Source organism: Bos indicus x Bos taurus, chromosome 20, assembly GCF_003369695.1.
Source record: "Bos indicus x Bos taurus breed Angus x Brahman F1 hybrid chromosome 20, Bos_hybrid_MaternalHap_v2.0, whole genome shotgun sequence".
Lineage (NCBI taxonomy): Eukaryota > Metazoa > Chordata > Mammalia > Artiodactyla > Bovidae > Bos > Bos indicus x Bos taurus.
Window position 1 is genome coordinate 31,369,059 of NC_040095.1, and position 27,965 is coordinate 31,397,023.

Sequence of the window (27,965 nt, forward strand, 5' to 3'; positions counted from 1 at the left end):
TAATTTTAAAGTTTACTTTAAAAATGTAAATATCTCCCAATATTTAACAGGTAAAGAAAATAGCATATTGGTTTATTTTCTGTTGTTATATTTTATTTTCCAAGTAATACTGATTAAAAATATTTACACACCTACTTTAAAGTCCACAGTTTAGCACTCTTATTTGTATGGCTTTAAAAGTTATAGCACAAGATCTTTACATTAAGGATTGGGGGAAAAGATTCATTCAAAACAAAGCCTGATATATTATATACATGTTTTTCTCTGTACTTTATTTTAAATACACTAATTTTTAAATGATGCTCATCTTGTTTTCATCTGGTGGTAAAATACTAGTGCAACTTTTCATCAAAATAAAGTTTACCACAGATATAAATGAATTTTCCCAATTGAAAATGGCCCTTCAGCTGCCATTAAATGAAATTTCTCAACCTAAGTGAAAAAGAATTGGTAGCTGTCATTATAAGAAAAAATATATAAAGTACTACAGCATCACCTACACTGCCTACAACACAAATTTTAGAAGAACGAGAGATGCTTTATAGAAGTTCAGTTGGTTTTGAAAAGGCACATGGGTGTGTGTGTTTTTAAACATTCTAGCAATTTGCCACCACCACTCTGTTTCTGTTGCAGAGCTGACGTCTATGACCATCAATCAGGGCAGACAAGAATGTTGTTCGAACTAAAGGAAGCCAGAAGCCAAAATTTAACTGCACAGTAACAATGCACTTTTCTTCATGCAGTCTTGTTTCCTATATATTCAAATTTTCTAACATGCATCAGAATACATCAACTTGTATTCTAATGATTTTACGTTTGATTTTACAACATGGCGGGGAAAAAAAAAAACTTGAGGAAGGACATGACCAGGGAAAGAAGAGTAAGAACTTTTACCACAATGAAAATATACATTCGTACCCAACTATATAATAAGAATATAACCCATTTAAGTTTTCCAGAAATATACTTCTCAAAGCTTCCCATTCACTTATGGGAAAGATCCCTCCTCTGTGGCAAAGTGGGGGGAAATCAGTCTGTTTCCATAGAAACAGTTCAGCACAACAGCAAAGAGTTTAACTTTGGTCCCCATGTCTGTTAGCATAAGGACAGTCACACTGCCCATCATCAGTTCAAAAACCCAACACATAAATTTAAAAATATATGCATTTGTTATTTCATTCTAAAACTGGCATAGGTGTTCTGTTCTCATTTCCTGCCTTTTCAGCTTGGGAATCCACTGTTGATTTGGTCTCTAAATCCTCAGCATCTTCGTGTTCTTCTATAGCAGCCTCGGCAGCATCTGCTTGGGTAGGCTCTCTCTCCTCTTGGTTCATGATTTCAGGGGTCACTTGCTCCAAGTCTGCTTCTAGAAGCTCAGTTTGTACTTCCACTGGCATCTGATTTACCCGTTCAACATGCAGCTCCTCTACATGGACTTCAGTACCTTCTTCAGTCTGAATTCGCCCCACTTCTAGATAACTTACCTGGACCTGCTCTGGAAGCTCACTCACGTGTGACTCGTGCACTTGGCTGTCTTGGAGCAGATCTGGATGGACCTGTTCTACAGTCACTTGTGCTGAATCCACCTGAACCTGGAGCAGTGGTAACACATGTACCTTCCCAACTTGTTCTATAATAGTCATTGACGTCACAGGTTCAGTTTGCACACGTGTTTCTACTGAAAGAACTTCTTCAGTTACCAGGCGCTCTGAAATATTATGAGTATCACTGAGATGCCTCCTTAATTCATTTCCTTGCATAAACCACAAGTCACACAGAGTACAATGGTTGGGTTTATCTCCAGTGTGTATCACCAGGTGATCTTTGAACTGGTCCCAGCTGTTAAACACACTATTACAGACCTGAAACAACCAAATAGTTAACACTTACATTCAAACTCAAAGAAATACAGGATGCATTTAATCTGTGTAAGGAAAAAGTTGCAGATTTTTCTGAATATGTCATAAATATAACATCTGTAATATAGTCTAAGGGAGTTCATAAATCTTTTGTTTATTTGACCTTTTAGCTGTTGTAGCTAAAAACGTAAATCCTTTTTGGGACACGTTTTAATATTTCCTTCATTGTTTAAATGTCATAAATTCTAGGAATATAAAAGTAACACTATTATACTTTCTTATATAATATCAACATTAAGAACAATCTCACCATTTGGAATAAAAACACTAACCAAGGAAGAAGAGCCCATTACAGCTGGTCTGCCTCTTTCACCACTCCAGAATCCCAATGACTGCTCTATGGTTAAGAATAACCATAGTTTGACACTACTTGTTACTTAGGACATAATGTTAATAACATTGGTATCATCTAGGATTGGGTAAAAACAACAGTTTCCCTTATAAAAGCAAGACCATTATGTTCTTTAATCTCTTTCTGAACTGTCAGCGCCATACTTTTGGTCTAGGCTTGTTACTTGTCACTTCTAACAATTTCAAACATAGACTTCTTTGCTCAGAATACAGTACACCACATCCACACGTACCTGACATTCATAAAGCTTCTTTCTCCCCTTTTTTGCTCCCACTCCAGTCTGGCATGCAGTCAAGTGACATTTGAGGGTACTATTTCTAGCAAATCGTTCATGACAATTTGGACATTCAAAAGGTTTTTCACCTGTTAGAATACAAAAAAATATTGACAAATCAAGAAAAACAAAATGCAAAACGTCATTTTCTTTTTGGGTAATTCTGATAGAACTGTCTTGAATGGAGGAGCAGAACTTATAACTTGGATGTTTCCACCACATCTAAAAGACTATTCTAAGAGGTGGAAATACAAGTTTTTAATGATTCTTATAACTGTGCTCTGGCAAAGAAATAAAAATTTGGATCTAAATGTTCTTCCATGCCTTTGCATTTCTTAAAAAACTGTCTATTTTCCCTTAGATAAAAATCAAAGTGAAATTCCTTTTCAGGGACATGCAGCCCTCTCCATTCCACAGCAATTTCTGAGCACTTATTGTATTGCCAAGCCATGTGCTAGGTAATGAAGATAAATTGTCATTATTTTTAAAAGTTTCATATCATAGGCCAGGGTATCTCAGGAAGGTGGAAATACATGGACATAAATAAATGCAATATATCATAGAAAGCCTGGTACAGAGAAGAGGGCAATGAGCAATGGGCTGTAGCAGCACAGAGGAGTGATGAATTCTGCCTAAAATGGACAAACAGAAGTTCAGGAAAGTTTTATTCCAGGAGGAGGCACAGAGGTGTAAAACAGTATGGCAGGTGAGGAGTAAGACGGGAGGTATCATACTGACTCCCAGATCGCTGGTTTAGAACACCAACCAGAATAAAGAACAGAGATGTTTAACGAGGTGTGGAGTAGGGTATGCTGGGAAAGATTATAAATCAGTTTTGAGTCTGGTGAGTTTGAGGTACTCAGAGCAAAGTGGCAAAATCTGGTAGACAGAAGAACACTAAGGAAAATTAAGGAAGAAATTTCAGGAAGATGAGGTAGTAAACCGTGCTGAACCAAACACAAACGACAGGTAGGGTGACAACAGGGGATTCGGGTATGCTAGCAGGAACACTGAGTGGTATGGGGCAATCCAGAGCCACACTACAGTGGGGGGTAAGGGAGAGTGAGTGAGGCAAGTCAATGAAAACAGTCAGTACAGAAACTCTTTCAAGAAGGCTTGGAAGTAAAGAGGAGAAGTGGCTCAATGGGGACAGGTCAGAAGAGGTTCTTTCAGCCAGAAAAGAATCATTACTTATTTGCTAAGGGAGAAGGAACCAGTGGAGCAGGAGAGAGTAGTAGGAATGACAGGTGAAACATGGCTTTGGAGGAGACACTGAGATGTGGGCTTCAGAATTGGCCTTGAAAAACAGGAAAATATCTTTCTCTGTAATAAAAGAAGGAGACAATGAAGGAACCACACAGGTTTCTCCACAGCTAAGTTGGGGTGTGGACAGGGGCTCAAGTACTGCACTGAAGGTCTAGAATGGCAATTAGGAAAGGAAAGATATAAACCAGATACCAAAAGGTTTAACTTAAGGTCTGTTAAGAATTTTTGCAGGAAGTTCTCAGCAGGGAGCAGAAGTAAATGACTACAATAATTCCAGGATGTAGGGTTCAAAAGCCAAGAAATGTGCTTAGAGTACAAGAAAAAGTGACTCAGGAAGTATATAATGAGGATAAGATGAAGTCAGAAACGGGGCGATAAATGAGGTTTAAGGGCTACCGAAGGACAAAAGGCTAAATGAGGTTAAATGAGGTAGAGCCCACAGCCAAAGGAAGGAAAGCAGGAGAGAAGTCAAGAAAGGATGATGCCTGGAGAGAACAGGACCAAGTTTTCAGAGGTGGAGCCTCAGTGATCAGGTCCCAGACGTGACCCTCATACTCACGTGGACCCGACACAGTCAAGGAATAACTCTGAGCTGTGTTTTTTCCCTGAAAAAACAACTATAGCTTATTTTTTATATAATTTTCATAAGATGAAAAAAATTAATGAGAGAAAAGACCTAATCACCTAGAATTACTGTTGGTATAGAAACTCTTTTACAATTCCACAAATGGTGGAATATTGCTAACTAGAATGGTTTTAATAGTGTATAATTTTTCACTATAAAATGAAGCCTACAAATAAAAATTGTTGTTAACTTCTTTAAAGGGCAATTTGATAATATTTGCCAAGGTTTAAAATGCACATATCCTCTGACTTGGCAACTCTGTCAAAAATTAAGTTACTTAAACATGTACACAAAAATTATGTACAGGTATGTTTACTGCAGCACCATTTGTAATAAATGGCAAAAGACTAGCAACAACCTAAAACTGTATCATCATGAGTGATGAAGTAAATTAGGGCATGCCTGTAACTGAAATCCCATGCAGTCACAGTGAAAAAAAAAAGTACATTCATGAATATTTCACATATTAAAAAAATTTCAAAATAAATTAAATGGTGTAACATCATACTGTATGCTGTTTGTCTTTTTCTTAGTCTAGAAACAGTAACAGATTAATTATACTTTAGATGTGTAAAAAGTACAATCTTCAAAGTGCTTTTATCAATTTCTCTTATTTGTCACAACCCTGTAAAGTAGGTGTCATTATTCTTATTTACACAGATAAGGAGAGAGATCCAACGATAAAGAGACCAGTCAAGTTCATCAGGCTGACAAATGTCAGAAATGGAGCCTGGGAATTCCCTGGCAGTCCAGTGCTTAGGACTCCACGCTTTCATTGTGGGACCCCTGGTCAGGGAACTAAGATCCCACAAGCTGCACAGTCAGGCCAAAACAAACAAAAAAAAACCTGGAACCTGAATCTAACTCTGGTTTCCAAACCCACATTTTTTCTTACAATTCCATACTACCTCCTTGGAAAACTAGGCAACAATCATTTGAAAACATGGTTACAGGTCATCTTTAGGTTGTCTTTCACACTGGGTGTCCCACAGGTACAGCTGTCAGTATATCTTGCTCTCTCCCCTCATCCCCAAATTTTACCCTTTTTTATTTTTCTAACTTAATAAACTTTTGACCACAAAGCCACCCATATCAGAAAGCTGGGAGTCACCTTCTCTTTTACCCCTTACTTGCTCAGTCATGTCCAACTCTTTGTGATCCCATGAACTGCAGCCCACCAGGTTCCTCTGTCCAAGGGATTCTCCAGGCAAGAATACTGGAGCAGATTGCCATTCCCTTCTCCAGGGGATCTTCCCGACCCGGGGATTGAACCCAGTCTCCTGCATTGGCAGGCAGATTCTTTACTGTCTGAGCCACCAAGGAAGCCCCTCTTTTACCTCCACATCTCACCAATCACTAAACCCTGTTGACTCTGCCTACTTCATGTTACGCCTTCAAGCCTTTACCATATCACTGCCTTTATTCAACCCCTCATCCTTGTTTAGATTACTCAAACAACTTCCTAACTAGACCCCGTAGGCTCCACCCACTCCAATCCTGCCAGTTCTGTCTCTAAAGCATAAATTTAATCAGAAATCTCCCTGGGTTAAATTTCTTAAAAGTGACCCAGTCTTCAAGATAAAATCTAACTCATTTAGAGCATTTATCTAAGATAACTACATGATCTTAGCCTCATCTCCCATCACTTTCTCTCTCCTGTCCTTGAACCACTGGCAGATGATCCATGATGCCAAAGTGTATATCATACAGTCAGCCCCAAAACTCTTCAGCTGCATCTCCTGGCATTCCTCTAATTGGACCCAATTCTCCAGCCATAATAACCTGCTAACAAGTACTCCATATGAGTGACTTTTCTCTCCTCATGTCTGTACACTTAGCTTCTTTTGCCTGGAGGGCTCGTCTCCTGGCTAACTCCTTTTCCTTTGAGAATCATCACAGGATAAACCCTCTAGGAAGCCATCCTTGTCTTCCACCATAACAGCATAAGCAGGCATTCTCGTAATACTCTGTGCTTACCTCTATCAGCACTTAGCTGACTGTGCCTGCCTGTCTCTCTTCACAAAACTTTGAACTCCTTGAAGGCAGGTACTCTAAATCTCCATGACCTAAAGTACAGAAACCTTACTCTTTTCACCTCCTTGGCTGTCCACCAGTCCTGACATGTTTGCCTTGGAGAGATGACGGAGATGGGCAAATACTGCCTACCTATCCGCCAGGTCAAAATAGATAAGCAAATGTTTGCAAAGGTATAAACGTGTTTGGGATTGTTTGTAAATGTATTCATCTATGTAATGTGTTAACATAAGGCAGATAAAGTAAAAACAGTTAACAGTGAAGTTTCATATAATTAAAATTTCATAATTAATAATCTAATAATAATCACAGTGTTTATGTATATCTTTTAAAAATACAAAAATTGGCAAGGTGTAAGAATGACAATTAACTTCAAAGTTAATACTGATTTTGCTTTGATAGCATCAATATCAATAAACTAGTATTATAAAAACACTGTGCTCAGCCTACACATTAGGAAACATACGAAATGGTTTCTATAACGCTAATAAAAAAGAATTTAGACACTCAGCTTGAAATGAGTGTGGAAAAAAATAAACTTCTAATATAAAATATTTGTTCCTTACCTGTATGTTTTCGAAGATGCTCTTTAAAATGTCCAAAGTGGTCAAACTGCTTCTCACAGTACTGACATATGTGTATTTTTTTCCCAGTTCTCTGCTTCTTACTGACTCCACCTTCTTCAAGGTGGTAACAACTGAGGTGCTGTTTCCACGCGCTCTCCCGAAGATACCTTTTATTGCATATTTCACACTTGAAACTCTCAGTGGAGTGTGATTTCATGTGTTCCTTAAAATGGTAAAACAATTTAAATGAACGGTTACATTTCTCACAATGGAACAAGTCCTTCACATGTGACAGCTGAAGTTCCACAATTTCAATACCTTCTACCTGTTTGCTTGTGGGGTCAGATGCACAGCCGTCTTCATCTTTAATCTGTCCTTTTCTATCGCCTTGGCGGTACTTGCTGGTAATATCTGCCAACAATGCCAGAGCAGAATCATCAGAGGAACCTGTGCTCTGAATGTACTTTATGGACTGCTTGGCAGAAGCCACTTCCTCCAACGTTTCGATGCCTTCATCTTCCACTTCGATTGTGCCTTCAGCAATCTCCACCTCAATTTCAACAGGTTCAGATTCTGCAGATGGCAACGACTCAGTGATAACATTTGAAGTTTCTGCAATCTTTCTTTTTTTTGCTTCACTTTTCCCTGTGGTATTTTCCTCTAGTGGAGCTGAGTTTTCTTTGTTTCTGAAATACATAACACAGGGGTTTAAAAATTCTCTAAGACCAATCAATCCAACTGGGCTTTTTGGAAGAAATTGATAAGCTGATCATAAAACTTGTATGGAAAGGCAGAAAACAAGATTGCAAGACTTATACTAGCTGATATCAAGACTTATTATAAAGCTAACAACTTAGACAATCTGACTGGCGAAAGGATAGACATGGAGATTAATGGAGCAAAATAAAGTCCAGAAACAGACTACATGTGTATAGTCAACTGATTTTTGAAAAAAGGTTCCAAGATAATTTAATGGAGAAAACATACGACAGTAGTGTTGGAACAACTGCTATCTATATAGGAAGAATAAACCTTGTCCCTTACTCACTTAACATACACAAAAAAATTAAAAATGGATCATAGACTTAAATGTAAGAACTATACACTTCTAGAAGAAAACTGGATAAAAATCTTTGCAACATTGAAAGATTTCTTAAATAACATGAAGAAAGCAAAAACTCTGAGTAAAAATTGGTAAGACGGTTTTCACTTGGCAAAACTAATACAATTATGTAAAGTTTAAAAATAAAATAAAATTAATCTAAAAAAATAAAAGGGTTTCATCACCCTCCAAAATGCCCTCAAAAAAAAAAAAAAAAAACTTTGTCCTTTGAAATACATAGTTAACAGGAAGGCAAGCCACAAACCAGAAGAAAAATATTTGTGAACATATTTTTCAAAGGTTTTATATACAGAATATAAAAAGAATTCTTACAATTCAATAAACTCAATCTCTTCAGACAACTGTTGGGAGATAATTCCCCATGAGTCCCTCATGTTTCTGCATATCTTGTGAAGACAGCTTTGGTTCTGGACTATTTTTCAAAGGTGTTTGCAGAAAGGCCAACAGCCTGGGAATACAGAGTGGCTCCTCTGGAGAAGACAGCTTTACTTACTGTCCATATAATAATGTCCCTACTATGGGACAAAGGTCAGGCAGGTTTGTCTGCAGCCCATTTTAAAAGACTTTGGTTTCCCAAGCTGGGGCTTCTTCACCTGTGATGAAAACCAACCACATGCAGGCCACTTTATGTCACCTCTGGGACTTGAGGAAGGGAAAAGTGGCACAAATAGAGTAATAAAGTCCTTTTTTCTGACCTACGAGTCCTGTTATCTTCTATTAGCATCCGTGAAATCGTGGCAGGATAATTTGCTGGCTTGCAAGTAGGGTAACATCTCTGATCCCTCACAGATCTTGCCAGATATTGGCAACCAAGAACAGGATGCTGAAAAAGACAAGACTTTCTGGAACAGGAAGGAGACCACACAGAGCAAATGGAATCTGAGGAAGTCTACTGGAGCTGGCATCAAACATGTTTACCAAATTGTATGGTCAACTGGGCAATAAATGGTTCTCTACTTACTTGTCTACTGCTCTGAGTTGAACTGTGCACCCTCAAAAGATATGATGAAGTCCTGACCCAATAACTATGAACGTGACCTTATTTAAGAATGTCTTCGCAGATGTAATCAAGTTGAGGTCATCAGAGCAGGCCCTACACTATGTCCTCCTAAGAAGAAGGACATTGGAACCAAAGAAGAAAAGGTCGTATGAAAACACTGAGGGAAGATGGCAATGTGAAGATGGAGGCAGAAACTGGCGTTATGCTGTCACAAACCAAGGAACACCTGGGGCTACCAACCTATGAGAAAGGAGAAAGTCAAGTCACGGAAGGAAGGATTCTCCTCTCAAGGCTTCCGAGGGAATGTGGCCCTACCAACAGCTTGATTTAGGACTTCTAGCCTCCAGAACTGTGTTAAGACACACAGTGTTGTGGTACTTTGTTACGGCAGCCCCAGGAAACAAAACACCTATGAATAAGGAAAGGTATACTCTTTTGAAAAAGCCATCACTGCATAAGTCAAGTCTGAGTCAGTTCAGAGGCATAAACCACCTGGCCCCAAGTGGAAAGCAATGTGGATGGGGCTGTTGAATCAAGAGAACCCCCAAACAGACATTGATGGTGTCTACAAAGACCTTTCTGCCTGATACAGGGCTTTGAGGGGTATGAAAACACTGGAGGTTTGTCTGGCTGAGCCACTCACAGCTCAGGTGCTGCTGGAAACTAAAATGTACCTTGCTGACTGGCACAGTCACTTTCTCTCTCCACAGCACTTCCCCTTTTACCTTTTCCCTTTGCCCCCAACTTGACTTAACCTGCTTGGAGAAAGAGAATTACGGTTGAAGCCAAAGTTTCCTTGCTCTCAAGGGCAAACAGTGAAGACATTATATACATCCAAGCATGCTGAGGAAAACTCAAGGATGGTAAAGACACAAATTGCCACAGCTCTGTTATATTCCACAGATGTCCAACTCACCATCCCATCTCTCATCCTGAGAGAGAGGAGGTGCTTGCATTCAAATGTTGGGGTTTGGGCAAGGTCACAGAAGGAAAGGGAGGCTGTCCTTTGGGTGGGGCTGATGTTACAGAAAAGCTCGAATAAACATTGTGGCCAACACAATATATACTGTCATTGCTTTGACATCTGAATGCACAGCAGGGATTGGTATGGCATAGGCATTTACTACTTTCCCATAAGTACCAGAGATGGACCATCTCAATCGAGAAGAGCCACATGCAGAGAAGAGATAATGGAAGAAACTCCCCTAACATTAGCCACCAGTAGCTGGGTCAGGATTTAGCATGAGTGTCTCTATCTCTTGATGTATATATTGCTGATATCCTATTGACTGGCAAGCCCGAAGTCTCAGTCTGAAAAGCCCTGACTATAGTGTCATGACACTTCTACCAGCAGAGACTGCTAATAAGTGATTAAGTGAAACTCGCTCAGTTGTGTCCAACTCTTTGTGACCCTAAGGACTGCAGACCACCAGGCTCCTCTGTCCATAGGATTCTCCATTGAAGAATACTGGAGTGGCTTGCCACTTCCTTCTCCAGTGGATCTTCCCGACCCAGGATTAAACCTGGGTCTCCTGCATTGCAGGCAGACTCTTTACCATCTGAGCCACCACGGAAGTCCAGAGACTGCTGATAAATCCCAAGAAAATTCAGAGGACTGCTCACCAAGTAAAATTTCTTGGGACTAGATAGGCAGATTCACAACATGCAATTCCCTCCAGCAGTTAAAAACAACAACAACAGCTTCTCCACCTCCTCCCTCTTCCCCCAGACATGAGGCCCAGTACCTCACTGGATTTTTAGGTACTAAGGAAACCATGTGCCTCACCTGGGCACTCTATCAGTACTTTTTTCTGTACATCAGTCAATCTGCAACGCAGCACCTTTTAAGTGGGCCTCCAACCAATAGGCTGCACTGGAAGTTTCCATCTAACTGTGGCACATTCCCTACCTTCAGGGACCCCCTAGTCTAATGACCTCTCTGAGCTCTAAGTCTCTGAGACTGACACTTTTTGCAGATTACAGCTTCTGCTAATGGCAGGCTGTCTCCCCAAAGACAGCCCTTGGATTTTGGACTTGCCAATTCCTTGACATGGCTATGAGGTGCATTCACTCTGACAAGAAAGGGTTAGGTGCTATTTGATTCTTGTTAAAAGTGATGCCTGATCCATGGCAGCTTTGAGGCTCTGCAGCCTGATATTGCCATTTGGGAGTGTTAACTAAAACTTAATGACTATCAAGGTAAAAGATGCCCAACAAGTCTCACTGGTCACAAAGAAGTAGTTACATTCAAGAAAGCAGTTGAACTCTTGGCTTTACATGAAAAAGTGGTAGCACCCCTGCTGCCCAAAGAAAGCCACTACATCAATGGGGTTTTTCATTCACTGGTGGCCTAGCTAAGCTGAAGGCTGATGGTATTCACTGGGCTGCCAGATGCTCAGTCTCAGCACCAACTCTGCAAAACCAAAAGTGGACACGGTTGCTCTGCTCAGAAGGCAGAACTCAAGGCTATATTCGTCATTCTGGACGACACTCTCCACAATTAACCTTGAGATATTTTTACTGACTCCTGGATTATTGCAAATGGCCAAGCTGCCTGGGAGACCTGGAAATCTTGGCAGATTAAAGACACCCATCTTAAGGGTCAAAACTATGGAGACAAAGAGCTGTTGATCCAAGCATCTGAGTAAGTAGTTTAGATACTCATGGTAAAGGCCTGTTCTCTAATGATACCAACTGGAATCAAGTTGCTTATCAACCTACACTGCCCAGACTTCCATCACCGTTGCCTAGGTCCCACATTATTATGAACATGGTGACACATCCACCATCAGAGACTGAGCAGAAAGTCAAGGACCCTATGCTTCTGATGGAGACGTTACTACAGCATGTCAGACTTGTGACACTGGCCAAAAGTTGGCCTGTCTTATGGTGAATGAGGCCAAATCATACAGGGCATTGTCTCCAACTGTTCCTGGCAGACTGACTACACTAGACCTTTTGACCCATCTCAGGGCTATATGCCTCTCAACTATTGACACTTTTTCAAGGTATGCTGTTGCTGTTCAGGTCTGAGCAGCTGGTTCTGGTCACACCATAGGGCATTTGAAACTAAGCTGTGTCATATGTTTAGCTTTCTGGACCATGTGCAGTCTGATACTGATGCACCAAATGCTACTCAATCAGCTGTTAGTCAAGGTATTGTTAAACCTTTCAAGCTTTCTACCATCCAGATACTGGTGTTGTAGAGAACTGCAGGAATTTTCTCAAACAATGACTCAAAAAACTTTCTGACTCTACTTCCCTCACTTCCGCCTCGTCCAAAAATCCAGTAAGGCAGTTTAGTCATCAAATCCCACTATCCCCAGAACCATCTGTTTTTGGCTGCCTCCTGGGTAAACGATCAAGGCAAATGGAGTGGGAAGTTATGTAAACCTCAGTGGAAATTCAGGGTCTGCTGTTATCATTCTCAGACATGATCTTCTTCCTTCTGCCTAATGGCAACCTGGGGTCAGCCTGGTCAAAAGTGGGCCTAGCAGATTTAAACTTAGTTCCAGTTCAGCTATCTGGATTCTCTTATGGAATGGACATCATCTTAGATCCTAAGCATAATGACTACTTGGTTGAATATACTGCTTGCCAAGTGTTCTTAGATTGGTCCTCATGACCCAAAGTGGAAGACATAATAGGTATCTTAAGTTTTATAAAATGTCCTTGCCCCTGACCATTCCAGATGACAGGTCTGGGTAACAGAAGGAGAGAACTGGAAATGGGGTTAAGTTACAGCTACTAGAAAGGCACACACTGGTTTTGTGGGGGTAGAAGGAGAACCACACCACCCTGGAACCTGGAGAGAAAACCTCGTAGACTCCAGGAGGTACAGGGGAGGAAGGGACATTAGAGATCTCTGTCCTTCAGGACCGCTCTGAGTCTTCCTCAGGTAGGAAAAGGCTCTCGTTCAGGTCTCCTCAAGTGCTGCAACTTGCAACTCCTTAATCTGTCGTCTCACGCCAAGGACTCTGACAACTCAATCACCACCTCAACTTTACCAGGAAGGATTTTGCAAAGAGCAGGGGATGGCCAAGACTTGTATGTCTCATGCAAAAACCCCAGATGTTTGCCCACTACCATTACCAAAGCTGAGGCTCAGTTCATGAGGCACCTGACTGCCACTCAGCTGGCATCCAGGTGCTCATGATAAACAGAATGGATTAAACTGGCTGCCCTTAGACATTCTCTCCAAAAACAAAGCCTAGACACAATCATTGAAGCTGAGCTGGGAAAAGGAGAGGCCATGCTCGTGACAACATCAACCTGTGAGCCAAGTGAAGAGGGTCATCCCACTTTGGGAGCACAAACAAATTGTAAACAACACTTTATTCCAAAAGCACCTATGTGTTCCAAGGACCGTATTTCTTGTATGAAGTCAGGTACTAACTTCCTTCCCTCCCTATAAATGCCTTGCAACTCTCGGTGGGAAGAAGACACCGTCCAATGTTTAGGGAAACACCACTGGCTTTTCAATTTAGTTCTCAGATGACCATATATCTCTCCAAAATGAGGCTACTCAAATAAAAAGGTGGTACAAAATTTGTGCCTGACTCAACACAATGTGATCAATGATACCACTTGGGCTCTGGAAGGTATTCATTTTGGCCTCAAATCACTAGCCAAGGTTATTACGGAGGCTACACTTGCCCTAGATGTCCTCCCTGTGGACCAATAATGAGACTGTGCAATTGCTAAAACATCTTGCTATACTCAGATTAATGCTTACAGCTAAGTGGAAAAGCCAATACAGAAACTAAAGGAGAAAGCTACCTGGCTTTCTAGGGATTTACTCAGTTGGCTTAGTGCAGGACCTTAGAGGAGTGGGTGCACAGTTAAGCTTAGCACTGCAGGGTGGCCATACCCTGCTACTTGGAGTTCTGCTGAAACAGCTGTCTTAATTAAATCCAGTGTGAGAAAAACTGAATGGATTTGGTCCAAGTCCCTATTGGTCAGATTAATCCAAGTGGTTATGGAGTAGCGTACTCATGAGAAAATTCACCAGAAGCTGAGCGCAGAAAAACCATACTGTGGAAGAAAATTCTCCATGGATCCCTCAGATTTCTGCATATCTTATACACAAACATACGGCCAGTCTTGTTCTGTCTTCCGAGTTGTCTATATAGCAAATTACCTTACAAAATAGACCCTTTCTACCTCCAGAATGGAGGACAATTATTTATTGTCCAGAATAATAAAGATAATGGCCCCTCTGGGGAAAAACCTGGGCAGGTTTGCTTGCAACTCGTTATAAAAGATCTGGTTTCCTAAAGCCCAGAGTTTCTCAAGTGTGATGTAAACCACCGAGAGCACAGTACACACCAAGGTGATTGCATTATTCCACATGGGACTCGGGGTATGGAGGCAAGAAAAATTGATATGAACATGAACTTCAGGCTGTTCTGTATGCTGTGAAAGAAATAAAGTCCTTTCTGACTCATGAGTTTCATGTCTTCTGCCAGCATCCATAAAACTGTGGCATGCCAACTTATTAGCTTGCAAATAGGGTAAAATCTCACACCTGTCACAGTTCTTGACAATATCCCAACTTTAAAAATGGGCAAAAGATACCCCAAAGAAGATAAACAGATGGCAAAAGAGCACATGAAAAAAGGCTCAACATCATTAGTCATTAGGGAAATGCAAATTAAAACCACTATATACTTACCAACTTGGCTAAAATAAAAGTCTGATCATATCAAGTATTAGGAAGGCTGTGGAGCAGGTGGAACTCTTATACACTACAAGCTGGAATGTAAAATGGCTCATCACTTTGGAAAACAGTTTGGCAGTTTCTTAAAAAAAAAACAACTAAACACATCCACCATACAACCCAGCTATTCCACTTCTAGGTATTTACTTAGAGAAATGAAACCATATATACAAAGACCTACAAATATTCATAGCCATTTCATTTGTAATAGCCAAAAAATGAAAATAAAACCTAAATGTCTATCAACAGATGGTGTATGTTAGTCGCTTAGTTATGTCTGACTCTTTGCAACCCCATGGACTGTAGCTGGCCAGGCTCCTATGTCCATGGAATTCTCCAGGCAAGAATACTGGTTGGAGGCTGCCATTCCCTTCTCCGGGGGATCTTCCCAACCTAGGGATCAAACCCAGGTCTCCTGCACTGCAGGAAGATTTTTACCATGTGAGCTACCAGGAAAGCCCAGATGGTATATTCATACAATGGAGTAACAGTCAGCAATAAAAAGGAACCCACAACAACATGGACAAACCTCTAAAGCATGAGGCTAAGTGAAAAAAGTCAAGCATGAAAGACTACACAATATAGGAAGCCATTTATATGACATTCTAAATAAGATAAAGCCACAGTGATAAAAATCAAGATCATTGGTTGCCTGGGGCTGGGGATCAGGGCTGATTGCAAAGTCACAAGAAAACATAGGGAGATGGGAATGTTTGTGGTGGTGTACAATTAACAAACTTCAAACTTTACATTAAAACGAGTGAACCGTATTATGTGAATTATATTTCAAACGGCTGAGAAAGAAAACATCTATAAGGCAACTGCTGTTTCCTAACAAGTAACAGGAACCTTCTCATACAGTTTTAAATAAAAATAATGATGCAATTTCAGCAAAATAAGGTCTGAGATTCTTTTCCAGTGCCATTCAAAAAGTTTACCACTGTATGTCAAAAATACATGCATACTGCAAATGCTAGAAGAGCATTTATTCACTTTCTCTATCTGCAATAAGATATACAATAAGCAATAGTTATAAAATAAGCTTCTCAACAGACAGTTGCCTTCACCGGTTGACTTAAATACAACTAAATTATGCAATATTTATTCCTAAATTGTATATTGACATACACATAACCTATGAAAAACAGCCAATATGTAATACTGCTATCTTCCTGAAGAACTCTTCAGACTGTACTGCATGTGTAACTGGTTCATCAACAATTTAACATGCCAACATATTTATCTTGGCAAGCGCTGATGGCTGTAATTACTGTAAGGACCTCAGTCTTATAATCTTCTAAAAGTTTCTAAATGGCTGTACCCAGCTATTCTTATCCTTTGACTAGACACATAAACTCAGTTAAATGCCTCCCAAATCCAACCTTGTCCATTGTCAGAGAATATGTTCCAATGTTCTGCTACTCAGGACTTTCCCTATAGTGAGATGCTACTCACTACCCCAAGCAACAAAGGGACCACAGAGAACATATTTTCAGAGAGTTCTCAAACAGGATTTAACCAGAAATCTGATGCTGCCGAATCTACCTCCACTGTAACACAGTATGATCTAATCAGGTACATATCCACAACACACCTAATTTATTTTTGCCATCCAGATCTTAGCTCTCTCTGCAGAAGAATGCTGGCCTGGTTTTAATCATTCATAAATGCTTACTGGGCCAGATGCTAGGTACCAGAGAACATATACACACCAAGCTCCTATCAGAAAAGTCTAATCTTGAACTCTGTCACCAAACTAATTAAAAGCTTATTAGGGAAAAAATTATTTTTGGATAATTACAGTTCAATTATTTCTAAATTCTAAATTACATCTAACTGAACCACATCAGGGAGTCAGACTAAATCATTTTGTCCCATGTGAAACTGATTTTTACCAAATTTCACCTTCATGTTTTACCAATGACCTGTATCGAGGGTCCTATGAAACAGAGCCAGGAGCTACCACCAATAGTAATTCACATTTAGAGTACTACATGCCAGACTCCAGGCTAAGCACTTTACATTCATTCATTCAGCCCTCACAAATAATCCTATGTAGAAATGTCCTTTATTATCCCCATTTGACAGATGAGGAAACTGCGCAGCTGACAGGAGGTGGAGTAATCTCATTAAGGACACACTGTGGCAGAGCTGGCACATTTTCGAGGCAGCCTGTCTCCAGAGCTCTTGTTCTTATTCATTACAGTGCCACTATTCATTATGTAAGATGTTGAAGTATTTATTCATGATACCACTTAATGTCTTCCTAATAATTTCCTATGAGAAATTGTGTTTTAATACCACGAATGGTTCCTAAGCAATTGATTTGTTCTCATCCTATAACCATAAATAATGTAACTGAGATTCAGTCATGTCCAACTCTTTGTGACCCCATGGACTATCAAGTCCATGGAATTCTTCAGGCCAGAATACTGGAAGTGAGTAGCCATTCCCTTCTCCAAGGGAATCTTCCCAACTCAGGGATTGAACCCAGGTCTTCCACAATGCAGGCAGATTCTTTACCAGCTGAGCCACCAAGGAAGGCCTCTTTTATACTAGATGCTTCAGAACTCAGAGCTACATTTAGCCTATCTGGCAAGTACAGACTCAAATGGCATGTATTTTTGCCACCATATTTCTAACTTCACTGATTAACACCTCACCTGGCCTATTTCTTGTATCTTCACCAACTTTCTCACTTATTTTTAAACAATACCATGTTAATCTTTGTAAGCCAAGCATTTTTTAGAATAAATCTTGGTACAAATAATTAACAACTTGCCTCCATAGAACAGTGTATAGGAACCCAGAGAACTCCTTAAAAATTGCCTAGCCCTCCTTATTTTACTGGGGCTTCCCAGGTGGTGCAATGGTAAAGAATCTGCCTGCCAATGCAGGAGATGCAAGAGACATGAGTTCAATTCCTGGGTCAGGAAGATCCCTTGGTGGAAGAAATGGCAACCCACTCCATATTCTTGCCTGAAAAATTCCGTGGACAAAGAAGCCTGGTGGGCTATAGTTCATGGGGTCACAGTCAAACACGACTGAGCGTGAGCATGCCTTATTTAATTAGAAATAAAAGATGCTGCCTTTGTTAATATTAGGACAGTTTTTACTGTAAGGACAAGAAATCAAGTGTGAGGGAAAGAACAATCAGTAACCAGTAAAACTTTAAGTGTGCTAAATCGCTTTAGTCATATAAGACTCTTTGCAACCCTATGGACTGTAGCCTGCCAGGCTTCTCTGTTCATAGTATTCCTCAGGCAAGAATACTGGAGTGGGTTGCATTTCCTTCTCCAAGAACTTTACAGATCCTTAAATATATTCCTGATTTCAAACTGTCAGTTCTTTATGACATGACACATATGATAAATTCTTGACTAAGAGTCAGGGTGAACATGACTGAAAGTAACTATCTGCGCCTCATTAAGGAAATAATTACCTGACTTCAAGGGCTTTGATAGCTTCTAGCATCTGTAGAAATTCTGCTGCTTTCCATACATCATTGGCTTCTTCTTCTCCTTGTATCATTAACTTTGCTGTATATGTGAACTCAATCAAATGACGAAAGGCCATTTTACTAACACCTGTAAAAAGGATGTGCATTAACATGTATTCACATTGATTCAAATCTTATAGCATTTAGTAATGGGAATAAAAAGAAGCTCAGTGTTTGAAAACTGATTAGCATTTGTCATTTTAGAAGACAACTTCTGGGTAGAATTCTCATTTACAGCATAATATCATAGCCAAATTCAACACTAACTAGCAAACTACTTTAAGACCGTTCCCAAAGATTTCCTAAGGCTCTTACAGAACAGTAAAATCTATCACTTAAATACACAAATGGGCTAACTATTACATCAGAAGTTCCCCTCTTGCCAGCGAGCTCTGTGTCAACTCAGCTCCAAAATCATCAATAGCTTTCCACAGCTTAGCAAATAAAGTTCAATACCATTCTGCCTTTATTTCAAGGTCCTTTACATTATTTTTCTACTTACCACTATTTTTCCCTTCCAAATTTTAAAATGTTATCAAACCGACATTATATATTTATTCTCAAACAAACCCTTCGCTTTCTAAGCACTTCCTTGCCGTTAACACCCTCCTTTCCTGAATGCTTAACCACTTTATTTCTGGATAAATTCTATGACCCTTGAGGGCCCAATTTTAATGCCACGTCTTTAATGAACCTTCTTTAATACTTCCCTCAGGGTCAACTCCAAACCTAGTCTGATAGTTAAAATTCATAGACAACTCTTGACTGCAAGTTACTTGAGGAGAATGTCTGTCTAAACTCACCTCACAGTATCTAACACAAAGCTTCCTAAAGTGAAAGCACACAAATTTGGTATAAATAAAGGCTAAAGCCATTTTTAGAATTAAGCTTCCATAATTCCTAGCTTTCTTTACAAGTTCTATGTTTAGATTTTGGCCCAAAATGATACTATACTTCCCTGAGCTCTTCAATGCTATGTAGTATTGTTTCAGTCTGCTAATGCGAGATATGAAAAGCTAGTGACAGGAACAAAGAGAAAACTTTTTACAGGCTTTTTTATGCTAAGAAATGCCTAAGACCAAACTGCACACAATATGCACAATTACAAAACAAGAATGTCCTCTGGCAGTCCAATGGTTAAGACTCCCAAGATTTTACTGTCAAGGGCATGTGTTGTTAGATCCCTGGTCTAGGAACTATGATCCCAAAAGCCACGTGGCGCAGCCAAAAAAATATAAAAATATTTTTATGTTCTTTCAATGCAGTTTATACACCTGAATGTAGCCTTCCAGACAACAGTAAGAAAGCTGGTAGAATATCCACCATCTGTGTAAGGAAAAATACCACTCAGGAAGTCAGAACTTTCAAGTTTTAGTCTAGGCTCTTCATGACTTGTGCAATGTGGGAGGTCAGAACTTCTGAGTCTCAGAAAACTCATCTTCAAATTGCCTGACAACAATAGGAGTACTAAAAAGCACTACCGAATACAATGTAACTTCACCCAGTTACATGCTACCAAATAAGCAACTAAAAATAAACTGGATTCACTGAAGATTAATTTTACTTGGGTCTCCTAGTCTTTTTTTCTTTTTAAATATTTAATTGTGGCACACAGGATCTTCAATCTTCATTATGAACGCAAGCTCTTAATTGCAGTATGTGGGACCTAGTTCCCAAACCAGAGGTTGAACCTGGGCTCCCTGCATTGGGAGCACAGAATGTTAGGGACTAGACCACCCAGTAAGTCCCTCTCTCCTGGTTGTCTTTTGACCATGTTATTCAAGAGTAGCCTGAGGAACAGACAACTAGATTTTGCTTCCTTTTTTTTTTAAGATGTTTTGATCAAATATTTAAAAGTGAATCAAAAATTTTTCCTATAAACGACATGTATTATTTTTCCTGAAGTGGAATGAAATTTTGGTTTTTAATTAAACACACATACTATATACATATATATATACTATATATATATCAGGCAGGCCTCTAAATACTTTACAAATTATCAACTGACTTAATCTTCATAACAACCCTATGAAGTACTATTATAATCCCCATTTTAAAGAAATTGAGGCACGGAAAAGCTAAGTAACTTGCCAAAGTCACATAGCTATTAAGTGATAAAACTAGAATCAAACCCAGATTGTCTGGCTCCGAAGTCCATGATAAAGATTTTTGAACAGGATGATGCTAAGGAATATTCCTGCTTGGAAGAGTCTGAATATCCATGGTCTCACTCACTACAGGATTGCAATCTCTTACTCATACTTACAAAGTCCCCCATATCTCTTAAAACCAAAAGTTTCCAATAAATGTGGCAGCAAAATTTGATCTGAACATGAGGCCATTTATAATCTTTATCCAACTTACAGTAAATTTTAATAAGCTATGTTGCTTATTAATAATACATTAGATTATTATTATTTGGTTATAGGATATTGCCCCAGGCCCCACTGGGAGTATTGCGGAATACACATAGTGAATTACCTTAGGAAATTCTAAGTTAGTAATTTCAAGAAACATTTGACCTTCAAGGATTTGTGGATTTAGCTCCTCCCAATCTTGGTTAATCAGAGTCACCTGTGACTTAAGCATGGACTCCTCATCTCCAGAATCACAACTGGGGTAGTGAACTGTTTTTTATAAGCACCAAGGTGCTTCTTACGTGGCCAGTCCAACACTGGTCCTAGGAATAAACCACAAACCTGACTATTTAGTTAACAGGAACCAAACTTACAACACCTTTGTAACACCTGCCCAGGTAAGTGAAGGGTTGGTAGGTAATGCACAGCCCTGCAAAAATATTTTATACTCTATCAGGACTAGTAGGCTAACTTTCAAATTTCAGCCCATTTTTTTCAATTCCTTACTCTTTTCATAATATAAGTGCAGGACAAGACAATTTTTTAAGCACGGTATCTAAGAAAAATGTTAATACAAACACCTTCAGTCCAGTTCAGTCGCTCAGTCATGTCCGACTCTTTTCAACCCCATGAATCGTTAGTATGCCAGGCCTCCCTGTCCATCACCAACTCCCGGAGTTCACTCAGACTCACGTCCATCGAGTCAGTGATGCCATCCAGCCATCTCATCCTCTGTCGTCCCCTTCTCCTCCTGCCCCCAATCCCTCCCAGCATCAGTCTTTTCCAATGAGTCAACTCTTCACATGAGGTGGCCAAAGTACTGGAGTTTCAGCTTCCTTAACCTGGGTCATTTTTCCCATTCACAAAGAGGCAAAGGATTGAGGGGTGGAGGGCATTCCCCAACTAGTGGAAAACTCCCACTCAAATAGGATGAATGAATATGTCCTTGGGTGTTTCATTCTTGATATTAGAAGCTAAAATTTCAGACAGAGTTGCTGTTTGAGAGAAACTAGGTACTTATGGATCTGTGGTTTCAGGGCAAGTAAAGAATGGATTTGGAAAATTGGAAGCTCGGTTTAGGAGAAGGCTGTTGTGTTCCAAACAAGGAAATCAATGTATGTTGAAGATGTAATATGGTGTGAATCTAAGTCACAAAGCTTAGCTGGGATGCTTCTCAGTTGAAAAAACAATTTTAAGTCAAAGGTGAACCTGTAGTTCTAATCAAAGATAACTCACTTCACCAAAGACAGAAAAAGCAGAGAGAGAGCTGGCCCAGTTTGCACCTATGACAGTTCATACTCATAGAACAGATTACAATTTAAACTCCCTTTATATATGCTTGCTTTTACAAAACCCTAAGGCAGTGGTTCTCCACACTGGCTGCATACTGGACTTTTCCTATGGCAACACTGCCCTAACTTTGCTATTCAAAGGAATCATCTGAGGATTCTGTTCTGATTCAGTAGGACTAGGGTAGAGCCTGAGAGTTTACAGCTCTCACAAGCTCCCAGGCGATGCCATGCATCCTCAGACCACACTCTGAATGACAAAGACCTAGAGAACTTTGAAAGACAGATGCTTAGACTTCACCCCTCAAAGAGTGAACTGATCTGGAGAAAAACTCTGGCTATTAGTACTTGCAAAAGCTCCTCTGGTGTTTCTAATGTGCTGCTAAATATGAGAACTATCACTATTTTACAGATAGGAGTTCCAGTTTTAGCTACGATGAAGAAAGTATACTCCATCCTATCTTGTCCATTGATACAACTAAAGACCCTGGACAGAACATCTAACGCTAATATAAAAGGACTTTGAAGAAAAAATAGAAGCAAAGAGCCTGGGGAGAGAAAAAGAACTCAAAGAAGAGTAGTGAGTTTCCTGTTTTATATTTTTCCTCCTCTATAGCACAGCCTGAGGACAGTAAAACTCCCATAACTGGGTAGTAGGTGCAGACAGACTAGAGAACCAGGAAAGGAGATGGAGCATGTGTGGCAGTGGGGAAAATAACTGGTTTTTAGTCCTCTCTCAGCTCTTCCCCAGTTAGAATGCTGCGTAACTGTGGCTAGCTGCCACCAAGCAGGCACCTAAACTCTATGACAAAGTTCCTCTGGCTGAGAACTAGGAAAGAGACAATCATCTGAAGAGACGGAGAGAATTCATGTTATTTTCCTCTCTCACCATTTTATCCAGGAAATGGATCCTATCACAGAAAATGTAGGAGACCACAGAGAGGCTAAATTCCCAGTTTTCCAGCCAGAGGACCAGGAAAGAGAGCTCTGGGGAGCTAAAGAACAGAGAAAAATCAGGAGGGGGAGCTGGTGAAAAGTCCTTTAAGCCTGCGTATGCAGTCTTGAGCATACTGCCTAGCTACAATAATGGGAGGTAGCACAGCAAAGGCTCTGAGAATTAGACTGTGTGTGGACTACCACCCAGGTCGGCACACCTGGGGCCTGAACAGAACAAAGGTGTTAAGAACTAAATTGGAACTGGATCCACAGCCCACACAAGGCAGTTTGAATCTAATCAGGTTGACTGCCAAAACAAAATAAACCACAATCAAATCAGTAACACTAACAAAAACCAAAGCATTTTCCAGAGATTCTAAGCGATCGCAGAGTGTTAAAATGTAATATTCAAAATGCCCATGACACCATCCAAATTTACTTGACATATTTTGCAAATTAAAAGAGAAAAAAAGGAAGATGTTCAGTGTTACACAACTAACAAACAGTAAAACTAAGACTACAACCCAGGTTTTCTAAGTGCATGCCCAGGGCTTTCTCTACAGCCAGGTGACCTAGCCAGATAGCAGTAAAGCAATTTCAAAGTTAAAGGCTTAAGAAGACACTGAGCCAAATTGATTCTTCAAACCTGGATCTGATAAATAAAAACAAAGAATGTTTTTATATGTTTCCTTCTTACTTTCTATAGTTTAAATACTGAAGATTGTGTGCCCTATACTATAATGGATCCTGACCCAAAGATCAAACCCAGGTCTCCCGCATTGCAGGCAGACTCTTTACCGTCTGAAGCATCAGAGAAATACCTATAATGGACATAGCACGTCAGAAATATAAGAAATAATTCCAAAGTGATTACTCTTGAGAACAAAAGACCCTACTTCTTCAGGTAGGTCAGTATTCCACGCTGCACCAGCAATACCTATTCTAGCCCTAGCCACTTACTTTTTGACTTAGGATTCTGCCCAGAAGTTGCCTCCTCTGTGAAATTCTTCCTCTCTCTAAGCTACTAAATCACTCATCCTTCTTCTTCCCTTCTTATACCATTCTGCAATAAAATTCCCTGCAACATTTTTTTTTTGCACTCTTATACCTGTTGCCTACCCACGATTAAATTTGGAAATTCTCTTAAGGGCTATCTTATTAATCAATTTCTCATTTCCTGGATCTGGCACGGTATTAACAGGTATTAAATTTGATAAATAGCCCCAATTTAGTAAACTTTGGCAATGCACCAAACACTACACCAGGCACTCTGCACATGTTAATTCAATTAATCATTAGTACAAGCCTACTAACAATCACACTTCTCAGATGAAGCAGCAACTATGCAACTGAGGTAAAGTAACCTGCCTGGGGTCTCATACCTCAGGTGAATACCTGGATGCAACTTTGCCTTGTAATAGAAACAAATACCATATAGGATCCTGGAGTCTAACTTTAGTATGTTTTGAGGATTTCTGTTATGCCTGTGCTCTCTCCATCACAGATATCAAAAGATAATCTATCTATGGATACCAGTTAGAAGGCTAGATAAGCTGGCACTATCAAAGTAAGAGGATCTTTTAACTCTTCTTTACTCCCCTAGGCACCAAATTTTTCCAAGGGAATACTGTTTCTAGGCAACCCGTTCATAACAGAACATATACATATAGTGAAAGAGATATAAAACCAAAACTCAAGAACCCCATATTTATGTAAGAAAGCTGATTTATTTCCTATAATTTTGGATTGGGGGTAGAGAGCTAGGTATTATAATAGCAGAAAACAAAAGCATGGGAACAGCATAAACTGAATCCCTTGCTAAGTAGGAAACCTTAGGTAAGTAATCTTTTAGAGCCTGTTCCCTGATATGTAAATTGGAAATAAAACAACTTACTTCAAAGGATAGCTGTGAAACTCAGAAAACACACATAAACAACACAGCGTAACACCTAGCACTTGGCGGACTATTATTTTAAAAAAAACCCAGTATAACAATTTCTATTTTAGGACATTATGTAGTGGATGACCCCTTCCATTCTAGACCTTCTATAACCACTTGAACTTCTTTTAAATGTCACTTCATCTTTCCTAGCTTTTTCCATATTATAGCAGCCCATTTCACACTGTGCATGTCACGCTAATACAGAGACCCGCAGCATCTTGATTAGTCTAAAACATAAGGCCACTAAATAAGATGGAAATTCACTTTTAATACATTTTCAAAAGATAGTGACCACTGGTTTTAGCAATGAAAAAGACTCGTTTAAGAGACCAACAAATACCATTTAACCTAAGTTTTTCCTGGAAGATCATCTTACCAAGCACGTTACTAAAAGTAAGAATTCTCAGGTGTCAAAAGAACAATTTACCCAGTCACCTAACAGGAACCATTCGTACCTGTTTCCCATGGTATTTTACTAAATTACTGTCTAAAAAACTTCATCAAATTATAATGTTTGCTAAATAATGTATTTAAAACAAGCATTTACCTTCTATCTCCACCAAAGGTTCCTGAGTAAACTCTTGAAAGAATTTATAGAAGAACTTGCTGCAAGCAGCCAAAACAGCCTTGTGGGCCTTAAAATGGTGTCCTAGAGAAAAAAACAAAATCATCATATTCACAAAAATCAAGTATAATAAAACAAGTTAAAAAATTAAACTACAATCTTTCTTAATATAATTTTAAAAACTATATTCTGGGCAGCTATCTTGACAAATTTGAATCTCAATTAGACATGAAGCCAAATTTTTACTTCAGAAGCCTTACTTATTAAGTCAGTTTTATAAAGGACATCTAACATTTCAGGAGGTACCACTTTAAGTCAAAAGCATATCCTATTCAGTTGAAACTGCTAAATAGAAACATAACTCAAAAGGTTATATATCACTGTAAAAGAGAAGAAAAAGGCACAGAATAAGCACCAAGCTGGGTGTGTTTGCTATGAAAAACACTTTAGGATGCCTAATATTAGGAAACTCAACTTATAGCAAACCTATAACAAAGATTAGCTTGCCTTAAGTCTGTTTTCACTAAATAGAAAAGACACCTAAGCTGTGTTTGTCTCCACTGTAATGACAACTCTCAAGACTGGTAAATACCCCATTCTATTTTGGGGGTTATCAAAGCGGGTACCAGTGCTGCAAAGAAGTCTCTCACATTCTACCTCCAAGACCATTTGGGAAACTATAAAGAATCAACACTTCGCAAATGACTCCTGTGAGTGACTGCTCAAAGCAGCTTAGCTGCAGAAATCTACTAACCAAACATTCTGAGACATCCTCCCTAACCCACGCCCTCATCCTGCACTAAAGTGTGCAATGAGAACACTTGAGAAGGCTGCAAGAAGTTAAAATGCCATGATTACGTCGAAAGCGTGACCAGCCTTCTGCAGCATGGTCTCCGTTAAAGGATACTGCTAAGTGTCCTCGGGTCCGAGAGCGCACCCTCCACAGACTTTCGACAGGTAGTCTACAGAAGATGAGTAAAAAAGGCGGGTGGGGGAAGGGAAGAGATCTGAAGGCACAAACTTAGCTCCTCAGCCCACCACCCTGCTCACCGTCGACAATAAGGGTGATGTCAGTAAACCGGTCCTGCTCTCGCTGTTCATTCAATCGGTCCAGGATCATTTTATGATGTTCAGGGAACTCCTGAAGGCATTCCATCGTCTCTTCGGCCTCCATGGCCGTCCGGTTGCTCTACAAAAGAGGAGCATGATAATGTACACCCATGAGCTCGGGCTGAGGAACAAAACCCCTAAAGCATAAAATAACAACAAAAAAAACAAAACCCCAGCAACGTGAAAGAAGGGGGGAGGGTGAGGCAAGAGGAGAGGAAGGCGAGGGAAGAAAGAAAGGCGAGCCGGGCGGCCGCCGCGCGTTGGGGGCCGGAGCCGCGGCCGCGGGACTCCGAGCCTGACCTAATTGGAGTCGGGAGACGCGAGCTGGAGCGGGGTGGGCACAGCGCCGGAGGCTCCGAGCGCCGGGGCGCGCAAGTCCGGCAGGGGAGGAGACCCTACAGCCGCCGCGGCCCGCCAATGGCCCGCCAAGCCCCTCGGCCCGTCCCTGGCTCCCGCCTTCCCGGGACCCGGTCCGGCCCGCGGCCCACAACGACTCCCGGGTCGCCTCTCCCTCCCCCGCCCTCCCTCTTCTCCCCCGCCCCGACCGGGCCGGCACTCACTCAGGGAAGGAGGAGCGGCCCGGGCCTGCGCGTCACTTACGTCGACGTGCTGCGTCACGGCGTCGGACTCCGGCTGACGCGGACGCCTAAGCGCAGACTAGAGAGCGGCAGGGCCACGCCCCCGCCCGCCCTCCTCTAAGGGCAGGGCGGAGCTAACCGAGAGATTTGGCGCTCGCGAAGCTTAGGCCGCTCGCACAGGGAGGAGGGAGTGCAGCTGAGGCGGGGTTAGGCCGGTTTACGGCCTGGCTTTGTCGGGGGTGGGGCTCCACCTTCTACCCACCCGCGCCACACTCCAGGTGTGAACACTTCCGAGCCGGACCTCAGAATAAACTCGCAACCGGTTCCGGGTGTGTTTTATACCGCTGCCCCCCCTCCCCCACCACGCCCCGCCCCGTCCCCTTCCTCCCGAGGCCTAAGTCTGGCCACCTTACCTAGCTCAAGATCCTCCCTCTCTCCTCTCAGTCCTAAAAGCCTTTCCTTCTCTGCTCTCCCCTCTCAGGGCGAAACTCGCCCCGCACTTCTCCCTACCCCTGAACAGCGCCTCTCCAGCCATTTCCTCGCCAATGTCCGGGCGCTCCCTCTGCTTGGGTCCGGCCGGCGCACGTGCGCTCGCTCCGACACCCGGTCGGCCGCGGCGCGGGCAGCGGCGGCCACGGGCGCGAGCACGTTCCGGCCGCCTAGGATCTTCCTCCCGGGTGCCCGCCCTCTCTGTGTTCGGCGGGCAGCGCGTGTTTGCTAGACTTAGGTCCTGTGGCTGCTCGGGTTATTACACGTGGTGTTGTTAACTGCAGCTCTCCATTCCCCAGGTCCCACGCTTAAAGAGGCC

General features: G+C 41.0%; 1 protein-coding gene and 1 pseudogene across 11 annotated transcripts; one reads left to right on the forward strand and one right to left on the reverse strand.

Annotated features, from left to right (window-relative positions):
• On the reverse strand, positions 1-27,786 carry ZNF131 (zinc finger protein 131). 11 transcript variants are annotated; one of them, XM_027520056.1, is made up of 8 exons: positions 27,668-27,782; positions 26,520-26,658; positions 25,452-25,553; positions 18,321-18,465; positions 7,362-7,722; positions 7,037-7,259; positions 2,504-2,634; positions 1-1,862 (listed from the first exon to the last, which is right to left on the reverse strand). In XM_027520056.1, the coding sequence occupies exons 2-8, from the start codon at positions 26,641-26,643 to the stop codon at positions 1,176-1,178; spliced, it is 1,773 nt and encodes a 590-aa protein (XP_027375857.1). In that variant the 5' UTR covers positions 26,644-26,658; positions 27,668-27,782; the 3' UTR covers positions 1-1,175. The 11 variants fall into 11 exon arrangements, with proteins under 11 accessions (XP_027375857.1, XP_027375856.1, XP_027375859.1 ...); XM_027520055.1 differs by having other exon boundaries at positions 72-1,862; positions 27,571-27,783; XM_027520058.1 differs by lacking the exon at positions 27,668-27,782 and adding an exon at positions 27,140-27,201 and having other exon boundaries at positions 72-1,862.
• The window catches only part of LOC113878847, a 31,932-nt pseudogene continuing 30,963 nt past the window's right edge, over positions 26,997-27,965 (forward strand).

Coding starts and splice junctions, on each gene's coding strand:
- ZNF131 (XM_027520050.1), bottom strand. CDS start 26,643: ATGGAGGCCGAAGAGACGATGGAATGCCTTCAGGAGTTCCCTGAACAT. Junction 25,554..26,519: donor CATCACCCTTATTGTCGACG/GTGAGCAGGGTG, acceptor TTTTTTCTCTAG/GACACCATTTTAAGGCCCAC. Junction 7,723..18,320: donor ATCAAAGCCCTTGAAGTCAG/GTAATTATTTCC, acceptor TATGTATTTCAG/AAACAAAGAAAACTCAGCTC.